The following is a 23,843-nucleotide window of genomic DNA, read 5'->3' on the forward strand; positions in this document are numbered from 1 at the left end:
CCAGGTCCAGGACTCAAACTGCAGTCAGCCATGTGGGAATCCAGCACCTTTAACCACCAGGTCCAGGACTCAAACTGCAGTCAGCCATGTGGGAATCCAGCACCTTTAACCACCAGGTCCAGGACTCAAACTGCAGTCAGCCATGTGGGAATCCAGCACCTTTAACCACCATGCCACCTGCCAGCCCCACAAGTTGTACTTTTTATGTGCCTCAATATTCTTATCTGTAAAATAAGGAGAATGACAGGACCTGTCTCTTAGAGTTATTGTGAGATTTTAGTGAGTTAATTCTTGCAACATACTTAGCACATAGTAAGCGCTAGTAAAGGTTAGCTGCTCAGGGAAGTCTTGGGCTGCGAACCCAAGACATTTCCTATGTCCAGTTGTGTTACTGTTTTGCTGCTGCCTGGCCAGCTAGGTGTGCTTTATTAAAGGAGACAGGAAAGTGTTTAATTTTGGCATACTTCTATTCCAAAAATTGAAAGTAAAAATTAAAGAAGTTAAACTGCAACCTGAAAACTCCACCTTTCTTACACCATCAGACCATTTCATCCTTCAGGGTCTTGAACGGTTAAGTGTTTGTGTGCTTTTATTTCATAGTATATTCTGTATATCATCTCTATTTTATTTTTGTAGTTTTCCTTTGAGGTAAGAGACTATCATCAAAGCATCTGATTTCATGTTTCCAAACAAAGTAAATTGTTGAGTTGTGTGTGCCAGGCAGTTATAGTCTTGAGTGGTAACTGTTATTTACGCATGCTTGTCACACGTGTCACAGAGTAAAAATCCACCCAGGTAATATGAGAGAAGAAAGTGATTGTGGAAGTCATCTTAGCCCTCCCCCTAAGTTTATAAATGACGAAGCTGCTCAGAGACGGATCTTGGTCATTCAGGTACCACACAATCAGGAGTATTGAACATGTATCATTTATGGGTCATCGATAAAAATATATAAGAGATGATAGGACAAGGACTGTGTTTGAATCACCTTCAGAACAAAAATAGCTGTGGGGATTAATGTTCATAGGGACATGTTTGTTTGTTTATTTAACCAGTCTCTTTAAAAATGAGGCTTTAGGGGCTGACAGGTGGTGTGGCAGTTAAGGACGCTGGACTCCCCCCCCACATGGCCGACCGCAGTTTGAGTCCTGGACCTGGCAGCTTGTTTTCTCACTTTCTCTCTCTCCTCTCTCTCTCTGTTCCTCTTTGGTCAAATTAAAACAAATAAATAAAGTTAAATAAAATTTTTTTTTCTTAAAAAAATTGAGACTTTAGAGGGAAAAGAAATGAGAAGACTCCCCAAGGCGCAGAGTAAGTTGAAGTTGTGTTTAGTCACACATTTCCATTCCATACGCTTAGCAGAAAATTACTGAGTGCCTACCATGGGCACCAAGGAGACAGTACTGTACAGGGCATGCAGGTGACTCTTCTGTGGATCTCCATTGGTGAGGGAAGAAGAAAGACAACAATAAGTTAGCAGAGTAACTGCTGTGGAGAAATGCAGCAGACTGCTGATCAGGGAAAGCTTCTCCAAGTAGGTCATGTTGACCGAAGGTCTGAACAAGAGGGAGCTAACTGTTTAAAGACCTGAGTCAAGAACCTTTGGGGGGGACCAGCAGTTAGCGTAATGGCTATGTCACTGGACTTTCATGTAGTCAACCGTGGCTGAGTCCCGGACCCGGTGGCTTAAACTCCTGCTGGACGCGTATGCGTACGTGCCCAAGATCCCAAGAGGAGAATGGAGAAGAAAGGATTGCGCTGTGGCCATCCCCCCTGGGGGGTGATTTCTCACTTTCTGTTTCTCTCTGTCTGGTGAGCTCACGTGCCCTATAGCAAAAACTCTCCAATAAAAAGAAAAAAAAAAGAAAACCTTCTGGGCAGTGGGACAGGTAGAGCATAGTGGCTCAAAGACAGGAACGAGTTCAGTTAGGGGAGGTGCTCAGGACATAAAAGCGGAGGAGTCATTCAGACCCTGAGGTGGAGTGTCTCCTCAAGTTTGTGCCCAAGGCATCTGTCTTGGCCTGGCCTAACCTGTCTAAAGAACAAAGTGGACAAAGTTGGATTTATAGGAAATGAGTCAGGGAAGAGGACCTCAGATGAGCAGAGAGGCCTGCAGCTTCTGGGTCCCTTAGGGTTTGATAGGTGGAGCAGAGGCTTTTAGAATCCATTGCTAACTGGAAAGGAAAAACACTGCAGGATAACAAGCAGGGCTGGGACCTGATTTACATGGGCCATGGGGAGTTCTAAGGGAAGCAGTCGGGACTAGCCTGGCAGGAGTGGAGGGGGGAAAGGAATGGCAAGATTTGGGATTTTTTTTTTTTTTTTTTTTTTTTTTTTTTGGGGTTAGGTTTTAGAATAATCGGTGATTTTTTTGGGTTTTTTTTTTTTTTTTTTTTTTTTTTTTTGTAGGTAATGAGTTTATAGAATTGCCAGTGAATTTTGAAAATAAGTGTACAGGATGTTAAAATGTTCAGTTTTGAACTATTAGGGTATGGCATTACTCTTTATTGACATAATCAAGAGAAGAGAAGGGAGAAGAGGATGAATTACAGAGTTTTTGTTTTGGAGCTTGCTAAGTTCGAACTGTTAATAGACAACTTGGTTGAACAAGCAAGTAAAAATTTGGATATCCAAGAGAGGGTGGTCAGGACTGGGGATGGGAATTGGGGAAGCTCTTTGAAGAAAGCCCTTCAGAGTTTAACATTCGTAATGGACATTCTACCATATGTTCGATGGAGTATGAGTACAGATATATATATCTACATATAGATATATATATAGATATATATATGAAATTTGGTGGTGTAGAGTATTTGTTTAATTTAGAATTCCTTGGTGAAGTATAAGACAGCATTTTCTCTGAAAGTAGAAAAGGGAGGGCAGGGGATATGTGAGTAGAGAGGTTTCAGAGCTATTTCAGAGGATGAGAAATAAATATTCAGGAATGTGTAATTGGATTGTGGGTGGTGAACTTTATGGGCCTGGATTTAACAAGTTTGGGTGTTTTTCTGCAGCAGTGTCCAACCGTATAGGCTAGGAATAAATAAGTGAGTTTAATTTTGGGTTATGAGGAGACAGGAGTAGGAAGTTCTCATAGCACAAGTCAGATAAAATTATGGAAAGGATAGAGTCTTCTAAGTCTTTCAAAAAAGTTAGTTACTAGAACATTAAGTGGTTAAAAGAATTAAAGTAATGAGGGACCAGCAGGTGGCATAATGGTTACATTGCAGGATTTCCACGTGGTTGATATGGTTCTAGTCCTGGACCTGGTGGCTTCATCAGGCACATGGGCTTGCGTGTCCAAGATCTTGAGAGGAGAATGGAGGAGAAGGGATTGTGGTGTGGCCATCCTCCTTGGGGGAGTGATTTCTCACTTTCTCTCTGTCTCTGTCTCTCCAGTGAGTACACACACCCTGTAACAAAAATCTCTCTGAGGGAAAGAAAATAATTAATGAAACTTGTATTTTGGCTTACGTTTTGCTTTTTCTATGTGAGGAAACTTTACCTTTAAACTTTTGATTTGATTTCTTTGCTACATGGTGGCATTATTGCATGCATTTACGTATTTGGATTATATATCTAACGCCTTTTCAGAACACACATATCTTTGAAATTTACAAGCCCATCATATAGGCCTAGAATCTAGAAGGTAGCACTTTCTCGTGAGTTTAAGATTCTCTATAATTGTAATCCAGTTCCTGCTCTTTTGGCCAGATTCTCATCTGTCTTCTCACCCCCACAGAGCTCCTTTTGAAGTCATTGGAGCTCCCCGTGCTGAGCATTTCGTGGGGGTGCAGAGCAAGGTGAGAGTTTGGGACCACTGAAGTTAATGAGTATCATCTTACATACAATTGCCTTATCCATCAGAATAAGACTTTATTTCTTAAGTCCATCATTGAATGGAATACAACAGGGCAGCACTCATTCTTTTTTCCATTTTTATCCTCAATTTCTTATTTCTAGAAATCTCTTCAATGTTGTTTACATTTGAAGAAGTGAATATGGTCAGATGATTTTAAGGTGTTTTGAGACATATTAATCACATAACCATGTTGGGTAACTATCTATATTTTTGCAAGAGAGGTTTTTTAATCCAACCCATATGTATCAATAATTGGGGATTCCTGGTCTCATCAAAAATGAAGAAAATATATAACAGCAAAAATATGTTAACTGCCTTTAAAAAGAGTTTATTACTAATGCAAACTTGATATTACTTGTGCTTCTGATAAACACAAAATATTTAAATGAGTGAGGTTCCAGAAAACTCTATGGCTTAAACAGGGGGACATTGATGTATTATATAACCAGTCCCCACCTGGTTGCTTATCCAGAGTTGAATACATTAAGAAGAGCAATAAATATTTCTGTTAGCTTGAGGAGTAGGGTCAGTTTCTGTTGGTGGATCATATTGATACTGAAATCTAGGAATTGCCTAGTTGAGGGAAAGTAAAATTTTGACATCATTAAGACTTGGTATTATCGATAGGTTAAATTTTAAATTAATACCTTAATCTTTTAAGTAAGATATATAAAATCTCATAAAACTGAATATTTTTAAAAATCAAAAATGAAGCAAAAGTTATGATAAAGCATTAGCATATGAACAATGTGCGTTGTCATAGAGGAAATCACAGAACAGCTAATTTTTAAAATAGTCGAAACTCAATTTGTACCTTTTTATTAGAGAAAATGCTTTTACGCAAATGTTACTTTCTGGTTTCTCATATTTTGGAATATATTCTAATATCTTTCTGTAAACAAGTATTTTCATTGTATTAAAAACTGTATTGTTTGTGTTTGTTTTATTAGGTTATTCTTGGACACTATAACTGGCTTTCCTATGAAGATGTCTTCATTCGAGCCTTTAATTTTGGAAATGGCTTACAAACGTTGGGTCAGAAACCAAAGACCAATATTGCCATCTTCTGTGAGACCAGGGCTGAGTGGATGATTGCTGCACAAGCTTGTTTTATGTACAATTTTCAGCGTATGTAGGCCTTATCTTCTAGAAGAGTAGACTTATGTTACTATGGGACAAAATATTGACTTTATATTATAATATTTCACTTCAAGAGGTGAAAGTTCTGATGTTAATTTTCACCTATCATCCAGTTAGCAGAGAGCTCCTTGTTATGACTTGGAATTTTTGGTCTATGTTAGAAAAGAACCAGTTGTGGAACAAATGGTACTAGTTAATAAAAGGAGGGGGCTTGAACATGGTAAAAGGGGACTTCCCAGTCTAGGAAGCTGGCCTTACACTAGAGGGTTATTGCTCTGCTGCGTCTCTCAGGAAGTCATTATCTTTTGTTATGCCAAGTAGGCCAGTTGACCTGTACAGTTCTTCCATACTCGAAGCTGTCTGTGGATCATATTGATATTGAAATCTAGGCACCTCAAGGTGCCAGGTTAAATTAATTTTAACATTGTAATTATGTGAGTGGTGATCATAATGGCTCCATCTGTGAGATAATCCTGGAAGCTTAGCTTAGCGTAGATATTGTCTCCACCTTCAGATGAAACACAAAAGACATGGGGACCACACATATCATTTCTTGCTATAAATGTCTTAATTTTTCCCCTTAAACAAATACTGCTTTTTTGTTTTCACAGGTTTGGGTTTACATTCTATTTCTTTTTTTTTTGGAGAGGTTTTCACTATAGGGCACATGCGCTTGCCAGACAGACAGAGAGAGACAGAGAGACAGAAAGCGAGAAATCACTCCCCAGGGGGGATGGTCATGCCGCAATCCCTTCTCCATTCTCCTCTCGGGATCTTGGGCACGCACACACAAGAGCCCCAGCGTGAGTTTTAAGCCACTAGGTCTGGGACGTGAACCGTGGTCGACTACGTGGGAGTCCAGCGACATAGCCATTACTCTAACTGCTGGTTCCCTACATTCTCTTTCTTTTGAGAAACTTTACTCATTTTCAGAGTCTTAAAAGAGGCAGAAAATACTATATTTAGAAATTCACATTATTCATATTATTATGTAATTTTGACATTTCTAAGAATGTCTTTCTTTAGAGTTTTCTGCTCTAGGATAAGTAGTACTGTCACTTTTTCATGCTCTTTTTATAACATAATACTTTAAATCTGACATTCAATATGTGATTTTATTAGTATGTTCTTTTTTACATTTTAGTACCAACTAGTCAACGATTATGATTTTTAAATTTTAGAAATGTGCTTTCCAGTGTTAACAGTCCCAGAGTAACACCTGTAAGTGAAACAAACAAACAAAAATTAATCTTAAAATATTAGAAATCTTGAAATTAGTGGAGGATGGGCCGTTATAATGTTGTTGGTATGTTAAAAACACACATTTCTCATAGACTGTAGACTTAACAGTTTAGGGTTTAGAGTACTCCATTATGGTAACTTATTTTCAGGAGCTTTACATTTGGTAGTTCATGAATTGCTTCAATATTTGATGTGTGCTTCTTTTCTTTGTAGTTGTTACATTGTATGCTACCCTGGGAGGTCCAGCCATTGTGCATGGATTAAATGAAACAGAGGTGACCAACATCATTACTAGTAAAGAACTCTTGCAAACAAAGTTGAAGGTGAGGACAGTGTTACTTTATAATTGATAACCTTAGAAATTTTTGGCATCATGAGCTTCTCTCTGACTTCATGGTTAAGAAAGACAGATCTGACATGCGTTCAAATCCCAGGCCTGATGGCTTGAAAGCCACATTGGGGGGGGGGGGGGGGCCAGCTGTGTGATGTGTCCAAAATCCTGATAGGATGGAAGAATGGAGAAGTTTTTGTGGCGTAAACATGCTCCTTCGGAGGGTGCTTTCACTCTTCCCTCTCTGTCTCTCTTTTTCTGGTGCATATATATGGCTTCTGACTATTAAAAGAATTTTTAGTGTCATTCCTATTATTGACTCTTAGTTCTTCTATTATCTTTTAAATCCTAAATATCTTTGTAAGCTTTTAGGAATATCATACTACTTTTCTTTTAAAAATAGAAGATCAATTTCATATCTGTTCATGTGTAAGTAGTCCACTCACAAATTAATTGTTAATGTGCCTGAGCCTTAACTGCACAGATGATAACTTCTTTTTTTGTGTTCATCTGTTTTTTAGTCTGATTGCAATAAATTTGTTTGAAGGGGTATATTTTAAACTAGTAATTCGTTTATTTTATTTCTGAATCATTGAGTTATTATGTTCTAAGATTTATTTTTTTTTTTTTAATTTTTTGGAGAGCATGTGCTTGCCAGAGAGAGAGAGAGAAAGCATTCACCATGGGGGTGATCATGCCACAGTCCTTTATTCTTTATTTCTCCTTTAAGGATTTTGGGCACACACATAGGCAACACATGCATGTGGTGGGTTTTTCAAGTCTCAGGGTCGTGCCGCTTAGTCAGCCATGTGGGATCCAGCCACCATAACCACCACTCCACTGGCTGGCCCCAGGATATTTTAATACAGGCGCTCCTCACTAAGTGACCAAGTTCTGTTACTAGAACTAGGTCTTTAAGCAAATTGGTGGAGCTTAAAGGTAGATGTGTTGTGGTGTGTTGTGGCTCCATAGGGTATGTTTGAAAGATAGTAGGCAGCACCATACTGGAGTAATGTACTTCTGTTCATATGAAAAGCAGACATTAGATAAGCATCAGAAAGCAACAAGACACATGATAAACGTGGTAATACAAATCTGGCATAATCATTTTTATTTATTTTGAATACCACTTTGGGAGCACAATAAAGTACAAATTTATAAATTTATAAAGTACAAATTTAGTCTTGTGTGATCACAAGCTATTTGAGTAGTGAATATTGACCTCTGGCTGGAATGAGACAAAGACTAAGAAAGGGATGCCCAAGATTTGCACAGACTGAGAAGGAGGATTCCCCATGGTGGAGAACTGCTTGTTTCCTAGTGATCTTTAAACGGGTAGATCGTTAAAGTGAGGAGTGGCTGTGGTTAAAAGTGTTGGCTTTTCTACAAAATTACAGCAAAGAGGAGTTTTAGTCTTAACAATTCTCTGTGAAAATAGAAACATCTGGATGCTATTAATTTATTTACACTTTTACAAGTGAATTTCCTTTTGTATGTTTTATTTAGCTTATTCAAAACTTGAAAGACTTCTGACTTCTACATGTAGTTTAGGCAACCTGTGTTTGTGTGCCCATTTTTTTGTAAAATGGTAAGTATTAATTAGGATTTTACCAAAGAACAGGGATACACAGAGTAAATTTAATACTGTAAAAAGTTAAATTTAGACCAGTGTTTCTCCATCTGATAAATGTGATACTTATGCCAGCGTACTCCTGCCTCTTGCTTTTTTTGAGGCAAGATGATACTTAAATAGTTCATTGAATGTGGTAGACTAGTTTCTTGTGTCCCAAACTATTCACTAAACTGTTTGCAGGATAATAAAGAACGTGGTGAATGTTTGTGTTTTCTCAGGATATAGTTTCTTTGGTCCCGCGCCTGCGGCACATCATCACTGTTGATGGGAAGCCACCCACCTGGTCGGAGTTCCCCAAAGGTGTCATCGTGCACACCATGGCAGCAGTGCAGGCCCTGGGAGCGAAGGCGAGCCTAGGTATGGCGTGCTTCCCTCCTTCCTCTGTGTGCCCTTCAGGAGTAATTCAGAAGTTGGGTCCTGAAGTTAGGGTTCTGGCCTGTCAGTTGAGGAAGTAGGTCCATGGAGATATGCTTTAGACTTTCTAAAGTTCTGAAAGTACTGTCCATTTGAAATGTATTTAAAATCTTTTTTTTTTTTTTTGGTTTGTTTATATTATTCAATTTTCTCGTTTCTTTTTTCTGAAAGTTTTAGATGGTTTAAAGTTAGTTTTCTAAACGTGCCCATTGTCAATTACCTGTAAGTGTAACAGAGGGACTGATTAAACCTAGAGCCCTCCTTTTACTTCTTGCTCCAACTCTACCCCTTCTAAAGGCAACTTTTGTTTTGGTCTTCCAATGAGCATACTCAACATAGTGACTCTAGAAGTTCCTATTTTCAAATACACGTCAACAAACACTAGAGAGTTTACCGGTGTTTATAGATACTACAAAAGCTGCTAAGACTAGTTCCTTGTAGTTAGACTATTAGATGTTAAGTATCTACTGAGCTCAGGGATAGAGCTGCGCTGATGTTACTTTCAGATTTTGGGTGCTGGTGGAACATTAACATGTATGTATCCAGTAGGCGAGTGGGCATAGTACTCTAAGTTGGGAGTTAAGAGATTTAGAAGCTCTTAGGTCGTCAGGAAAGTCATGATGTATTTTTCTATGCAAAAATGTGTTAGGACTTTCCTGATGACCCAGTAAAGCAGTTATTTTCAGTTACATCTGTGGGAGTAGATGGGATCACCCCCAGGAATGGTGGCCCCAAGAGCCACAAGGACTAGTCAGAGAGAAAGGATGAAAACATGCAGTGTGTGGTTCATGGGAGAGAAGGGAGAGGAGATCATGGCAAGTCATCGGCAGGACCCAGGTACATGGAGAGGTCAGCTGACACAGGGATTGCAGAGAGCCGTCAGATTCAGCAACTGTCATTAGAGAGGGTGGTTTCTAAGATATGGTGGAGAATGATGCTATGGGTTGGAGAGTGAAGACAGATTTGGAAGTAAAGACTTGGGAAAACAGTTTTCAGGAAATATGTGCAGATGGATAGGAGAGAAAAGGTATCTCCTGGGATATTTAGAGAAAATTTTTATGGTTATGTAGAAGTCCACATTTAGGGCAGTTCTGCTATTCATCCAGGTCTATGCCACTTTGGCTGCTGTCCTTAGGCTTGTAGTCTGTGATCACAAATGGATTATGTTTTCTTTTAATCTAAAACTGGGTGTGTAACCAAGTTAATCTTGCCATTGAAACAGAGAACATTTAAAAACAAACCTGCTCCAAATAGGTACTTTTATTTCTCAGTTGAATTACTGGGGTAGCCTTTTTTCTCCTTAACCTTTCTTCTCTTTTTAAAGTCAAGTACCCACATAGTAGTCAGTGGAAGTGAGCCTTTTCACAGACAGTGACATGCCCCTATTCAAAACAACATTGCTTTCATCTTAGAGTGAAATGCCGAGTCCTTAGCAAGGCCTGATGTGTGGTCCTGGCTGCTACTTCACCATCATGTTCTGTCACTATTCCTCTTGCTTGCTCTGTTCTCAGCTCACTCCTTGCTGGTCTTTATGTGTACCAAGTACATTTCTACCCCAGGGCCTTAGCATTAGCTTCCTTCCTTCTATCTGGGACACACTCTTTTTGTTGTTGTTGTTGTTAGAGGTTTTTGCTATAGGATGCATGTGCTCACCAAAAACAGAGACAGAAAGCTAGAAGTCACTCCCCAGGGCGCATGGCCATGCCGCAATCCCTTCTCTTCCATTCTCCTTTTGGGAACTTGGGCACGCATGTACACGTACCCAGCATGAGCTTAAACCACTGGGTCTGGGACTTGAACCGCAGTCAAATACATGGGAGTCCAGCGATATAGCCATTATGCCATCTGCTGGTTCCTATCTGGGATATTCTTCTCCCAGTTCCAGAGTTTTCATGGCTCTCTTCCTCACTTTATTCAGGTCTTCACTAAAATAACAACTGTACAGAGGCTTGCCTTGACTTTTCTAAATAACATATACTATTATCTTTTCACTTTTTCTTGCTTTTTATTTTTCTTTATAGCTCTTATTACATTGTAAATGTATCTGTCTTTCCCAATAGAGTATATATATTTCTTATGTGCAGAGACTTGATCCATATTATATGCCTCTGTATAATTAATATTTGTTAAAATAATCATGAGAGATTATGGGAAAAAATTGTGATATGGTTGAATGAATTTCTCAGAAGTGTGTGTTTTTGCTTTTGTCAATACAGAAAACAAACCTCAAAGCAGACCGTCGCCCTTAGATATTGCAGTGATTATGTACACAAGTGGGTCCACAGGACTTCCAAAGGGAGTCATGATCTCCCATAGTAACATCATTGCTGGCATCACTGGGATGGCAGAGAGGATTCCAGGACTGGGGTATGTCATAGTAAAATAACCCCACATGTATTTGCATCATTTATGCCATTTTATTAGTGTGAGGTTAAATCACTCCTTCGGAGTCCTGTTTAGAGTAGACATTTCCTTAATTAAAGGTAATTGCAAAACTGCTAAAGATGTGAGGTGTAAGATACAGTTTATAGATGCTTTTTTTTTTTTTTAAGGTATTTGCCATAAAGGCACATGTCCCTTGGGGAGTGGGAGGTAGAGACAGACAGAGAGACATAGAAACAAAAACAGTGAGAAAACACCCCTTAGGTGGGAGTGGCCATACTGCAATCCCTACTGTTCCATTTACCTGGGATTTTAGTCATGCATGTACATGTGTCTGGCATGATTTTTTGTTAGGTCCAAGACTTGAACCACAGTTGGCCATGTCCGCCCGTCCTCCATTCTTCTCCTGGGATTTTTTTGGGCACGTATGCACATGTGCCTGATTTTCAAGCCACCAGGTCTGAGATTCCAACCACAGTCAGCCATGTGGCTGTTGAGTACCTTAGCTACTATGCCACCTGCTGGCTTCAGCATTTAAATGATTTTACTCAGTTGGTATTGTTGGCCCCCTAATGATTTTTATATCTCAAGGCAGTTCAGGCTAACACATAACTTAATCTGTTCAGTCACAGTCTCTGGTTTTCTTTTTAAGACTAATTCCAGGGGTAGTAGAGGATGGTATGATGGAGTGGAAAAGTTGCCAATGGAGGAAACCAGGTGGAATTTTGAGAGATTGTAAAGGCAACATTCCTAGAGATGGGGTCACCATTGTGATGACTGATACAGGGCAGTGGTGTATATGACAACATTGTATACAGAAACCTCACACACACGCATGTGCATACACACATACATATACACGGATTGAAATTAAATATGGAGAGAGAAATTTTTCACATATATATATACATTTTAGAAGAATATTAAAACAGTGGGTTTACCTCAGTTTCCCTTCATATACCTGGGTTGATGAAGGCGGTTTTCGAAATAGATACATATACATACATATTTTCTTATGAAGATATAATCAACTATTTAGCGTACTTCCCAAGAGTGGGAATCAGCTATATAATTTCTGGCAGATAGTCGTGAATTTTTTTTAAACTCTGGTTGAGGTTCTACTAATTGGAAATTTTTTTTTTTTTAATTTTAATTTTTCTGTAGAGCACATGCACTCACAAGAGAGAGATGGAGAGAGCAAAAGTGAGAAATTGCCCTCTGGGGGGCTGGCCACACCAAAGTCCCTTCTCCTCCATTCTCCTCTTGGGATTTTGGGCACTCATCCACACACACTCAGTGTGTTTTTCAAGTTGCCAGGTCTGGGACTTGAACTGGACAATTGGCCATGAGTGCCTTCAAGTAGGTCTGGAAAGTACTTCATGAGTTTCTTTTGTTATAAGAATTATTGATTTAATTTTATTTGTCATTATTTTTTAATTTGATAAAGGCACTCGAAAGAGAGGGGGAAAGTGAGAAAGTGAGCTGCCAGGTCTGGAACTTGAACCATGGTCGACCACGTGACAGTCCAGTGTATCAACCACCATGCCACCTGCTGGTCCCCAACTCTCTCTGTTTCTACCCCTTGAGTTTTAGGATGAGCTGTAGTTGTTTTTCCATAACATCTCCAGTGTGTGTCTGTGCATGTATGTGTGGGTGTCTGTGTGTCCGTACAAATACACACAATATACTTCCACCAGCAGGGAGCCCAAGTCGATGCCTGGGAGCCAGAGCCCTGCACATGCTTCAGCTCTCTCCCATTGCAGTCACGTGGAGCAGAGAGCATCTGACCTTTGCTTCTTCTCCCTTTCAGAGAAGATGATGTCTACATTGGATACTTGCCTCTGGCCCACGTTCTAGAATTGAGTGCCGAGCTTGTCTGTCTGTCTCATGGTTGCCGCATTGGCTATTCTTCACCACAGACTTTAGCAGATCAGGTAAATTAAGTGTCTGTGACTTGAAATACCAAAAAAATATTACTTTTAATGTAATTTCTTTTTCTGTCAGTAGGACAGTGGGAGGGTACTTTTCATGGAAGAACAGAAATAAAGTATGAGTTTACTTTGGTGCAAAAATAATTTGAAATCCATGCATAATTTTTTCATAAGCATTTTCCATGAATTTTTTTGAATAACCCTATATATTGTAAAGATTGACAGCTCATCATTTTAAAAACACTGGCCTTTTAAGTGCTTCTTAGAATATAAATACATTAAAATGATGAATGCGTAGTATGGTTTTGATCTAAGAATTCTTCTGAATTTTTAAAATAAGGATTATTTTATACGGATTACTTTTTCTATTTTATAGTCTTCAAAAATAAAAAAGGGAAGCAAAGGGGATACGTCCATGTTAAAACCAACACTAATGGCAGCTGTTCCGGTAAGAATTGACCATTTAAAAAAATATAAAAATACATATACATATTTCTTTGTTTCCCTCTCCTTCCTTCCTTTCCTCTCACCCTTCCTTCTTTCTTTCCTTTCTTTCTTTTCCCTCTGTCCTCCCATCTCTTCCTCCCTTGCTTCCTTAAGAGTGAGAGGGAGGAAGACAGTAGCCCCAACGGGCAGTGCAGTCCTGCCATGATCCATCCGCTGCCAGCCTCAGCTCACAGGCACATGGTCACAGGTGTGCCTGTGTCTGCATACTCAGGGAGGTCTCTGGCCATAAACCTAGAACCTTCTTCCCATGTGGGCCATGGCCTTGAAGAATGCGATGCTTTACTACTACAGTCGCCCACGCCCCTCCCCTCCCCTCTATTATTTAATATTAAATACTAAAGAAAAGGTATTTATTGTAAGACAATGCTAGTAAAAAAGATACTATTGGCAAGGTATTTATGTAGGATTTATTCATTTTATTGATACCGATTTAAACTCTACAAGATAGATTCAGTCTTGCCTTAGCATTATTTATTTATTTACTTGTTTACTAACCACACCAACTTAGTTTCAGCTTCTGTAGGATATTATCAGCTCTTTTCCCTAAATAGCCAGTTGGTAATCACTGGAAGTGCAACAAAAAGGTTCAAGATCAGCTTCTGAGCGGACTGTATAATTGCCTTCCAGGTCTTTAGGAAATGACACCAAAAATAAAGTGACAGGGAAACTGTTTCAACTTTGAATTATGTGAGAGGGGCCCGGGAATAAGATAATAGCCATAGGACAGCAGTGGTTTTCTGGCTCCTCCTAGTGTGGGTTTTATGCAGTGGGATTTTGTTTGAAAATGTTCAAAATTATTGTCAAATACTGGAGTACTTAACATCAGGCATAATTATATAGTTATTCTAAAGTCAAAATATAATTAATCAGTAGTTTTAGACTTTCTCTGAGTAAAATTACAGTTTCTGGTAGTTCATTTATTTTGTGAGCTTAGTTTTTATTTTAGAATAAATAAGATAAACAAGCACAACAGTATCAGGAATCGATAATGGACCCAGCCTACGTAGCACTGTCCACAGTGTACTGGGCTGCGGTGCAGGACTCTGCATGGTCAACCACAGGTTTGGATACCTGCCTCAACCTGAAAACATGCTGGGCATGGGCCCCGAGGATCTGAGGAGGTTGGAGGGGGCAGGGAAAAGGATGGTGGTGGAACCAGACCCTGTCATTGTTGCATCCTCCCTCACCTCCCTTGGTGCACACGTGTTCTCTGTCATTGAAATGAGAGGAATCGGTAAGGGTATGTTCCTCCTGTAAGACTTTCATTTCAGTGTTTCTTACTACTGATATCTGAGAACCTAGTTATCATGTACATTTCTGCCTAAAGGGAAATTGTTTTTTTTTTTTTTTTTGGAGAGATTTTCACTGTAGGGCGCGTGCGCTCGCCAGACAGACAGAGAGAGACATAGAGACAGAAAGCGAGAAATCACCCCCCAGGGGGGATGGTCACGCTGCAATCCCTTCTCCTCCATTCTCCTCTTGGGATCTTGGGCACGCACGCACACGTGCCTGGCGTGAGTTTTAAGCCACCGGGTCCGGGACGCGAACCGCGGTCGACTACATGGGAGTCCAGCGACATAGCCATTACGCTAACTGCTGGTTCCCATAAAGGGAAATTGTTTTGAAGAAGCCTCTTTGTTTAAACTAATTGTGGCTCTTATTTTTAAAATTTGGTCCTGATAGAATATATTTTAAAAATACTTTATTATTATTGTTGGGGAATCATTAGAATATAGTTTAAAAAATACCTTATTATTGTTGGGGAATCATTAGGATGTTAAGATTTGAATATGTAAAGCAGCCAATACCATTGGTTATAACATTAACTCCTTTTGTACATCTAGGAAATTATGGATCGGATCTACAAAAATGTCATGAATAAAGTGAATGAAATGAGCAGTTTCCAACGTAATCTGTTTATTCTGGCCTATAATTACAAAATGGAACAGATTTCAAAAGGTCATAGTACTCCACTGTGTGACAAGTAAGTAAAGGCCCCCCTCTCCATTTCCCCTTGATAATTTAATTTACATTAATAGCTCAATCAATTGGAATAGTTGTAAGAAATCAATTTATTTTAAAATAAATTAAAGGAAGGGGCCAACAGGTAGCATGATGGTTAAGGCACTGGACTCTCACATGGCTGACTGTTTGAGTCCTAATCCTAGTGACTTACTTTCTCACTTTCTCTCTCTTTGTTCCTCTGGTGAGTTCAGGTGCCCTATATCAAATTAAAAAAATAATAATGATAATAATGAAATAAAATAATTCCTTAAAAAAGTCAGAGGAACTCCTCAAAAATCCATCTGCATTGGAATAATGTGAGTGTAATGTCAAAAAATTTTTCACTTACGATTTTGTGATGTTTAATTTTGTGGGTACTTAGGATTTTAATTAGTAGAAAAAGTTTCTCTTTGATTTTAAATTTATTTTAATACAAATATAAAGTGGTACCTGAATGATATTAAATGTTTCTGTTTTAAGTTTTACATGACCAGTTTTACTTGAGGCCTGTATTTTTGTAGTGTTAATAAAATAAGTAGATGTAGTTTTAAAACAATTTTAGAAATTTGAAAAACGAAAATATGACAGTTTATTTTTTTTTAAAGTTTGCCAGAGGGTGCATACGCTCACGGAGACAGAGAGAGCGTGAGCAAGCACTGCTTGTGGGGGTGGCCACACTATATATAGTCTTTGCTCCTTCATCTCTCCCTCTGTTAGGGTTTTGGACACGCATGGACAGGCGCCCAGTTTGTTTCTCAATTATGTAATGTGTGATTATACGTTACTGCCATCTTAATTTTGCTAGAGGGTGTGTGCATGCCCCATAGAGAGAGAAGGAAAGTGAAAAAGCACCCCTCAGAGAAGATCATGCCACACACAGTCTCCTCCATTTTTTTCTCTCCAGGTTTTGGACACACATACACTTGTGCTTTTTCAAGTTACCAGGTCTAGAACTTGAGCCTTGCAGTTGTCCCTCTGGGATCCAGCCATCTTAACCACCATGCCAATGGTTGGTCCCTCAAATTATTTTTAGATTTTTACCATAAGACACATGCAGTCACTGGAGAGAGACAAAGAGGGAAAGTGAGAAATCACCCCCTGGGAAGATGGCCACACTGCAATCCCTTCTCTGTTCCTCTGTCAGTACTTTGGGCAGGTGTGCATGCACATGCACTTTGCGTTTTTCAAGTTGTTAGATCTGGGACATGAAACTCAGGGTCGCCTTAACCATTATGCCACCTGCTGGCCCCCAAATTATTTATTATGAGATCGTTAATAATTTTCAAGGGGCCAGCAGGTGGCATAGTAGTTAAGGTGCTGGACTCCCACATGGTCAACTGTGCTTTGAGTCATGGACCCCGTGATTTGAAAATCATGCTGGATGCATGTGTGTGTGTGCCCAAAATTCTGAGAGGAGAATAGAGAAGGCATTGCGGTGTGGCCATCCTCTCTGGTGGGTGATTTCTCACTTTCTCTCTCTGTGTCTCTCCAGTGAATGCAAGTGCCCTATAGCAAAAATCTCACTTCCTTTCTCAAAAAAAGAAAAAAAAAAAAAACCTCTGTGTGTGTGTGTGTGTGTGTGTGTGTAGTTTTCAGGTGCTTCACAATATTTAAAACTTTGTAAGTTTTTTCCTTGCCTTACTTAGTTATCTCTTAGGTAAGATGTATAACCTGCTTTGGAAAGTCTTAGTATTATTATTATTATTTTTTGCTTATTATCAGTAGTCTTTAGATTACTCAGAAGTTTGTTTTCTTTTTAAAGTACTCCCGTTCTGTTTTGATCAAGGTAGTAAGAAATCTTTTCTTATTAATGCAGTTTCAGAAATACTAATTAGATGTGTGAGTTTTTCTGATTCCTCACAGATAAGGGAGCTAGCTTGCTATATTATGTATAGATATGTACACATTTCTAATGTAGTAAATTAAAGCAAAAAATAAGTTTACTTCTAATAAATTTCAAAAAGATTATTCAATGTTAACATAAATTATATAATGATATGTGTTGTTTTTATACATACATATATATGTGTGTGTGTTTATGTATACATACATATATAAATATGGTTTTCCATTATTGTACAGAATTTAACCAGGTAATTTTGAATTCAGATACCAGAAAAGTTCTTAAGAAGAAATCATATTCTTTACCTTGTTTAGCTAATAAAAATTAAGATTTAAGGATTGGACTTTGAAAGAACCTCCTATATTGACTGTGTGACCTTGAATAAGTAATTTAATCTAGAATCTCATATATCAGAATTGAGAGAGATTAATTTAAATGTTTGGGAAGATCTCATTCAGTTTTATAACCCTGAAATTCTCTAATTTTTTTTAGCTTTGTTTTCCGGAAAGTTCGAGGCTTGTTAGGAGGAAATATTCGGCTTCTCTTGTGTGGCGGTGCTCCACTCTCTGCGACCACTCAGCGGTTCATGAATATATGTTTTTGCTGTCCTGTTGGTCAGGGATACGGCCTCACTGAATCTGCTGGGGCAGGAACAATCACAGATGGTTAGTGCCAGCCTGAATTTCATATTGTATGTGGTGTGATCGCAGAAGCTGACGTGCGGGAGGCTGCACAAGTCTCCCTTTGAAGTGGTGATTTTGAGAAGGCTTGAAAGGTCATTGGTACTGCAGTGCTGTTTGGGCATAAGAAAGTGGAGCAGGTGTAAACCCGAAGGGCTACGAACTAACTCATGGACTGGGTATCACCTACCTGAGTGGAGTGGGCCCAGGTTCAGGAAAATGTGAGCGTTCAGGATTCTGTGGGAGCTAGAGCCGGCATGCCTGACGTCAACTGTAAAACTTCTTGGTTTTTTCAAAAGTGGTAATAACTAATTCAGGTTTTTCTTAAAAAACATTCTCGACTAAGCAGCATGCCTGTGCAGGCCACACAGCCAGTGGTTCACCAGTTTGTAACTTTCGCTTTTTAAGAATCTGGGCATATCCAAGTTTTAGAATAAACATTTGGTAATTTGGGAAAATGAAATAATTTACTAATTGCCATTGTCAATATCTTTCCCCTGTTTGCATCTCAGTATGGGACTACAACACTGGCAGAGTGGGAGCACCATTAGTTTGCTGTGAAATCAAATTAAAGAACTGGGAGGAAGGTAATAACCTAATTAAACTGTAGAGCATTAATTTTTATAATATTAGACTTTAAAATTAGAATTGTACTTCATTTCATTCCTTATTTTAGACAAAAAAATCACCCACAGGTGCTTATTTTTTGTTAATGATAGATACATTTTAAATGTTGGGTTCTTGGGAAAGTCATGAAGTATTTTTCTATTTTTCTGTGCAAAAATGCATTATGACTTTTCTGATGACCCAATAGAACTGTATGAATACATTTATTTTGCTTGTTTCAAAGATGACTCTAAAGAATGATTCTAATTTTATATTGTAGAAGCAAAAATCATAAAATGTATTTTATGGCACTATAGCTTTTTACATGCTTTCTTTTTTCTTTGTTTTCCCTGAGCTCTTTAACATGGAATTGTCAGAAGGAAATTTTCACTATAATTCCATCAAAGTCTGTTGATTATACCATTTAAGTATTAATCTCTTAGGGCCACCCCATGGCCTGGTAGTTACATGTGCTAGATTCCACATGACCAGTTGTGCAGTTCCAGTCTGATCAAGGTGGCTTGAGGACATACCAGGCGTGTGTGTGTGTGTGTGTGTGTGTGTGCGCATGTGTGCTTTCGTGCACACAGGCCCCCAGAATCCTGAAAGGAGGGAGAAGCGATTGGGCATGACCACACCTCATGGGGTGCTTTCTCACTTTCTTTTTCTCTTTCTAAATTGTCAGTGAGCATATCTGCCCCCTGACAATTTACCAAAAAAAAAGATAACTGACCACTTAAAACATGTATTTGATCTCATTAAAATGTGTATAGTAATTTAATTTTATAGCAGATTTGTTCTGTTATTAAAGTGCATGGCTTAATACTTTTTATTGTTTTATTAGTAGTGTATTTAAGACAATAACATCTTTTTCTTCTCTTTAAGGTTTTTGCCATAGGGTACGTGCATTCACTGGAGAGAGACAGTGAGAAAGAAAGAAATCACCCTCTGGAGGCATAGCCATGCTGCAGTCCCTTCTCTTACATTCTCTCCCGGGACTTTGGGGATGCATACAAACGTTCCTGGAGAAATTTTCAAGCCACCAGATCCAGAACCTGAACTGCAGTCTTCTCTGTAGAAGTCCAGTGCCTTAACCTCCATGCCATGTACTGGCCCCAAAACGGTAGCATCTTTGAAGCAGTATACCTCTGTAATATTTCTAAGTGTTTTATATAATAGACAGAGGTTGTTAGATTTTGGAGTGTAATTTTTTTCTTCGAATAGTAGTTTAAAGAGATACGTATTTATGGTTCAACAAATGGAATTTTACACCTAGTTTTATATTGATAAGCTTTATTAACTTACCATGTCTGCTCTGTTTCCTTTGGGAAACTCTAGTTGGATTAAAGTCTCTCTGTTTAGAAACTGATCTTTCAAAGTTTTACTTGTTGTGCATAGGGATAAAAACATCAAATTAACTCTAAATTATTCGATGTGCATTAGGTGGATACTTCAATACTGATAAACCACACCCCAGGGGTGAAATTCTTATTGGTGGCCAAAATGTGACAATGGGATACTACAAAAATGAAGCCAAAACAAAAGCTGATTTCTTTGAAGATGAAAACGGACAGAGGTGGCTCTGTACTGGAGATATTGGAGAGTTCGACCCTGACGGCTGTTTAAAGATTATCGGTGAGCGGTAACATTTTTTCGAAAGTAAATGTTTCTGAAATAGATGTACATATCAAGTGCTATGTATTTAGAGAAGATGTTTAATAATGTAATTTTATCTTCATGTAATGTTGGCATGTTCTCTTCTATTCCTGGAACATAACAGTCCTTAATAGGGCTTGTGGAATAATAAGGCTTGCCATATTTTGAGGTCTCAAGAACTGTTGAGCAGCAGTGATGGACGACTCTTGGTCATTTTTTTCCTGCTTGTATTTGGAATACCAATTTCTGTGAATTCTTTGCTATCCCAAGGTTACTGGACAGGGCTCTGCTGTCTGAACTGTGTCCGTCTGTGCCTGAGAAAGCAAAAAAGCCAGACAGCTCAGTACTATGGCCCAGATGGGGCCAAAAGTCTCTCTTTCCCTCATAGTTTTTTTCTTTCCTCCTCCTGCTTTTTTTTTTTCCTGGCAAATGACATTTCCTCCTGGTCATGCCACCTGGGCTCCCAGGGTATGCTACACATTTCTCTTTGATTGGCAGCCCATGCTTATTCCATATCCCTCTAATACAACTTAACAAGATATATGCCTTCAGACCAACCTCTTCACCTTTTCTGGTCCTCTCGCTGTAATTGTAGGGCAGCCTGCATTTTCTTCCACCCCGTGGTAAGAAATTACGCTGTCGCTACTAGTAGATGGCATAATGGCTATGTTGCTGGACTCCTATGTAGTCCACTGCAGTTCTAGTTCCAGACCTGGTGGCTTAAACTCAAGCCAGGTACAAGGCCGTGGGTGCCCAAGATGCTGAGAGGAGAATGGAGGAGAAGAGGTTGTAGTGTGGCCATCCCCCCCTGGGGGTGATTTCTCGCTTTCTGTCTCTCTCTTGTCTTTCTGGTGAGTGCACACGCCCTATAGCAAAAGCCTCTCCAAAAAGAAAGAAGAAAAAATAAATTCTGCTGTCACTGTGTAGTTTCCCTTAGGCACACCTCTCTCACTGCCACTGTGTGATTCTGACACTGATTTTTACCAGGTCTCCTCCTTGCTGAAAGCTTTCATGGCTGCCTTGAAGCTCAGTTCAGGGAGCCCTGATACCTGACCACTGTGCACCTCTCCACCTCTCTCTGAGTTGTTTCCCCTTCTGCTGTGGTAATGCTAGCCAACACATTTCTGGCTTCTGCCATTGTCACTCTCCTGCTCACTCTTTTTAAGACTGGGCTTAGACCTCACTTAAGGAAATCTTTCCAAACCTTTAGGGGAGAGTGTTTCCACTTAGCAGTACCATTTTGAATCAAAGTGGTGTGAGTGTACAGAGGGCGTTGAGCACCTTTTCCACCGCCCTGCTGTTACTGATACCAGAGCATACATGTACAGCAGGGCATGCCTAGGGCTCTGGTGATGGGATCCCTTAAGTAGAAGTTAGTTGTTTCTCTTTTAAAAGAATTTTTAATAATACAAAAAATAGGACTTTATTTTAATTTTAACGTAATCATTAATGTTTAATTTAGCAACATTTAAGATAATTGATAGCAAATTATTTAGGGGATGGCCAGTGTTTATATGTGTTGAAAGTGTTTTTATTTTCCTCTTTGTTTCCCCATCCTCACCTTTGCTTGTTTTACGCAGATCGTAAAAAAGACCTTGTAAAACTACAGGCAGGAGAATATGTTTCTCTCGGGAAGGTAGAGGCAGCTTTGAAGAATCTTCCACTGATAGATAACATTTGTGCATATGCAAACAGGTAAGAAAGTGGAATTCATACTATTACCTGCGACATTCAGTGTGTTATAGGCATTTCCTACCTACATGAGCTTTCTTGGTGAAACCATTCAAGAGCTCTTCCTTCTTATCTGTTGTCTCTGGGAACCACTTCCTTCTCGTTAATAGCCTTTAGCTGATTCCCTCCTCATGGTGCTTGCTCTCCTCCCCTTCCCTGATATCCCCGCTTTCTGTTGAGATCTCACTGTCAGGTTCTACGTCGTAGGGAGGTGGAGAACATAAGATCTTCTTCCCTGCTGCCTTGGTGTCCCCAGCTGCTATTCCTTGGCACAGGGAAGCTGCACAGAAGCGCCCCAGAAGAAGGGGAGTACAGAAGTGTCAGTGGACAGTACATGAGTTAGCACTTGCTGTCCTCCCCTACACTCGAGCCTGCTGGGCTGGCCCTCGGCAGGGTCCTGCCATAAGCTGTGGCTCAGCAGGTAGCCTCCCTGGCCTACGGTGGTACAGTGGCAGCTATAATCTCACACACAGGAAATGTATTGGAATTTCAGATTGGAATGCGGAGTACATTTTTTCCACAGTGGTATTATTGCACGTAGCAATTATTCTTGTGTTAATGATCAGGTATTTTGTAGGAAGTCAAGAAAATCTGGAATCAGAAAAATCACTTTAGAAATAGACTTGGGTATAATTCAAGTTAAAGATGAAACACACTGAATTACAAATGATTCTGCCCTCTAGTTAGCATTTTCTTTAATGATGGTACAGTTTCAGATTTTATATGCTAGGTGCTAGCACTGTTTTTCTCTTCTAATGCTGCTACCATTCCTGCAGGTTAGTGTTTATGTTCTTTAAGAATATAGTCACATTGTTTTGATTTGGTGCTGAATTACTTTGCATATAGTTCCTAATTTACATTAGGTTTATTTTTGTTTACTCTTTTGCCATGAATTACTGATTTTTTTAAAGATGAATTTTCTATTATTTGTAATTTTCTTTAAAAAATAATGTGTACCTGGCACTATATGCCAGATGATGAATGTGACAGCACAAACTTTATTTAACAACAGACTCTGCCAGAGCACTGTAATGTGTTAACACTCAAACAGTACAACTGACTGCTGTATCAAGTAAGTATGCCAGTACCAAGTATGGTGTATGCATTTTTCAAAACATAGTAAAAGAGTTAATTTCTGAATGTCAGTGTAATCAGTACCTGAGTTAACACGGTATACCGTTTCCTTAGCTAAGTGATCCTTTATGTGTTCCAGCTATCATTCTTACGTCATTGGATTTGTTGTGCCAAATCAAAAGGAACTGACAGAACTAGCTCGAAAGAAGGGACTTGAAGGGACTTGGGAGGAGCTGTGTAATAGTTGTGAAATGGAAAACGAGGTACTCAAAGTGCTTTCTGAAGCTGCTATTTCAGGTGAGTGTTCTGTTCAACTATTCTAAGAGCTGCTATGAGGAGAGAGCACTTACATCCGTCTAGCCTGTTAAATTATCGGGCTTAGGGTACATCGTTTTCTGTTCATTCCTACAATGAGTCTTCCTCCAAACCCCTTCTTGCAGGACACGCCAGTCATCCGTTCCCACCAAACAGATGTATGTGTTTCTTGAATGTTCTAGTCTCTGCAATCTTTGTTTTCTGGCTTGGCCCTTCCTGCACTATTCTCAGATGGTCTCAAAGCCCTGCTCAGTTTCCTGACCACACTACCCCCCAGTGAACTGTCCAGAACTTTGGAACTTTGTACAATGTTAATGTACAGTAGTTGTTTGTACCAGTATGTCCTATGTCCTTTTTTCTTTGGGTCTAAGGCTAATATAATATTGTTTTAATAAAAACAGATATGTGTTTTGTGTTTTCACCATTAAGTGTAATATAAACATGCATTTTTATTCTATTTGGATTTGTTATTAGATTATGAAAAATGTAAAT

General features: G+C 39.2%; 1 protein-coding gene across 4 annotated transcripts in view; it reads left to right on the forward strand.

The window, feature by feature from the left end:
- The window catches only part of ACSL3 (acyl-CoA synthetase long chain family member 3), a 79,514-nt gene that overhangs the window by 48,296 nt on the left and 7,375 nt on the right, over positions 1-23,843 (forward strand). For 3 of the 4 annotated variants that reach the window (XM_006170399.3, XM_006170398.3, XM_006170400.3), the window contains exons 4-15: positions 4,813-4,990; positions 6,458-6,567; positions 8,427-8,565; positions 10,839-10,989; positions 12,815-12,938; positions 13,312-13,383; positions 15,287-15,426; positions 17,782-17,954; positions 18,482-18,556; positions 20,019-20,210; positions 21,812-21,926; positions 23,176-23,333. In XM_006170399.3, the coding sequence (XP_006170461.1) occupies positions 4,813-4,990; positions 6,458-6,567; positions 8,427-8,565; positions 10,839-10,989; positions 12,815-12,938; positions 13,312-13,383; positions 15,287-15,426; positions 17,782-17,954; positions 18,482-18,556; positions 20,019-20,210; positions 21,812-21,926; positions 23,176-23,333 (1,627 nt within the window). Of the gene's footprint in view, positions 1-3,742; positions 3,804-4,812; positions 4,991-6,457; positions 6,568-8,426; positions 8,566-10,838; positions 10,990-12,814; positions 12,939-13,311; positions 13,384-15,286; positions 15,427-17,781; positions 17,955-18,481; positions 18,557-20,018; positions 20,211-21,811; positions 21,927-23,175; positions 23,334-23,843 lie in introns of all 4 variants that reach the window. The other variant, XM_027769048.1, reaches the window with a different exon arrangement.

Source organism: Tupaia chinensis, unplaced genomic scaffold (genome assembly GCF_000334495.1).
Source record: "Tupaia chinensis unplaced genomic scaffold, TupChi_1.0 Scaffold148296_1, whole genome shotgun sequence".
NCBI lineage: Eukaryota > Metazoa > Chordata > Mammalia > Scandentia > Tupaiidae > Tupaia > Tupaia belangeri.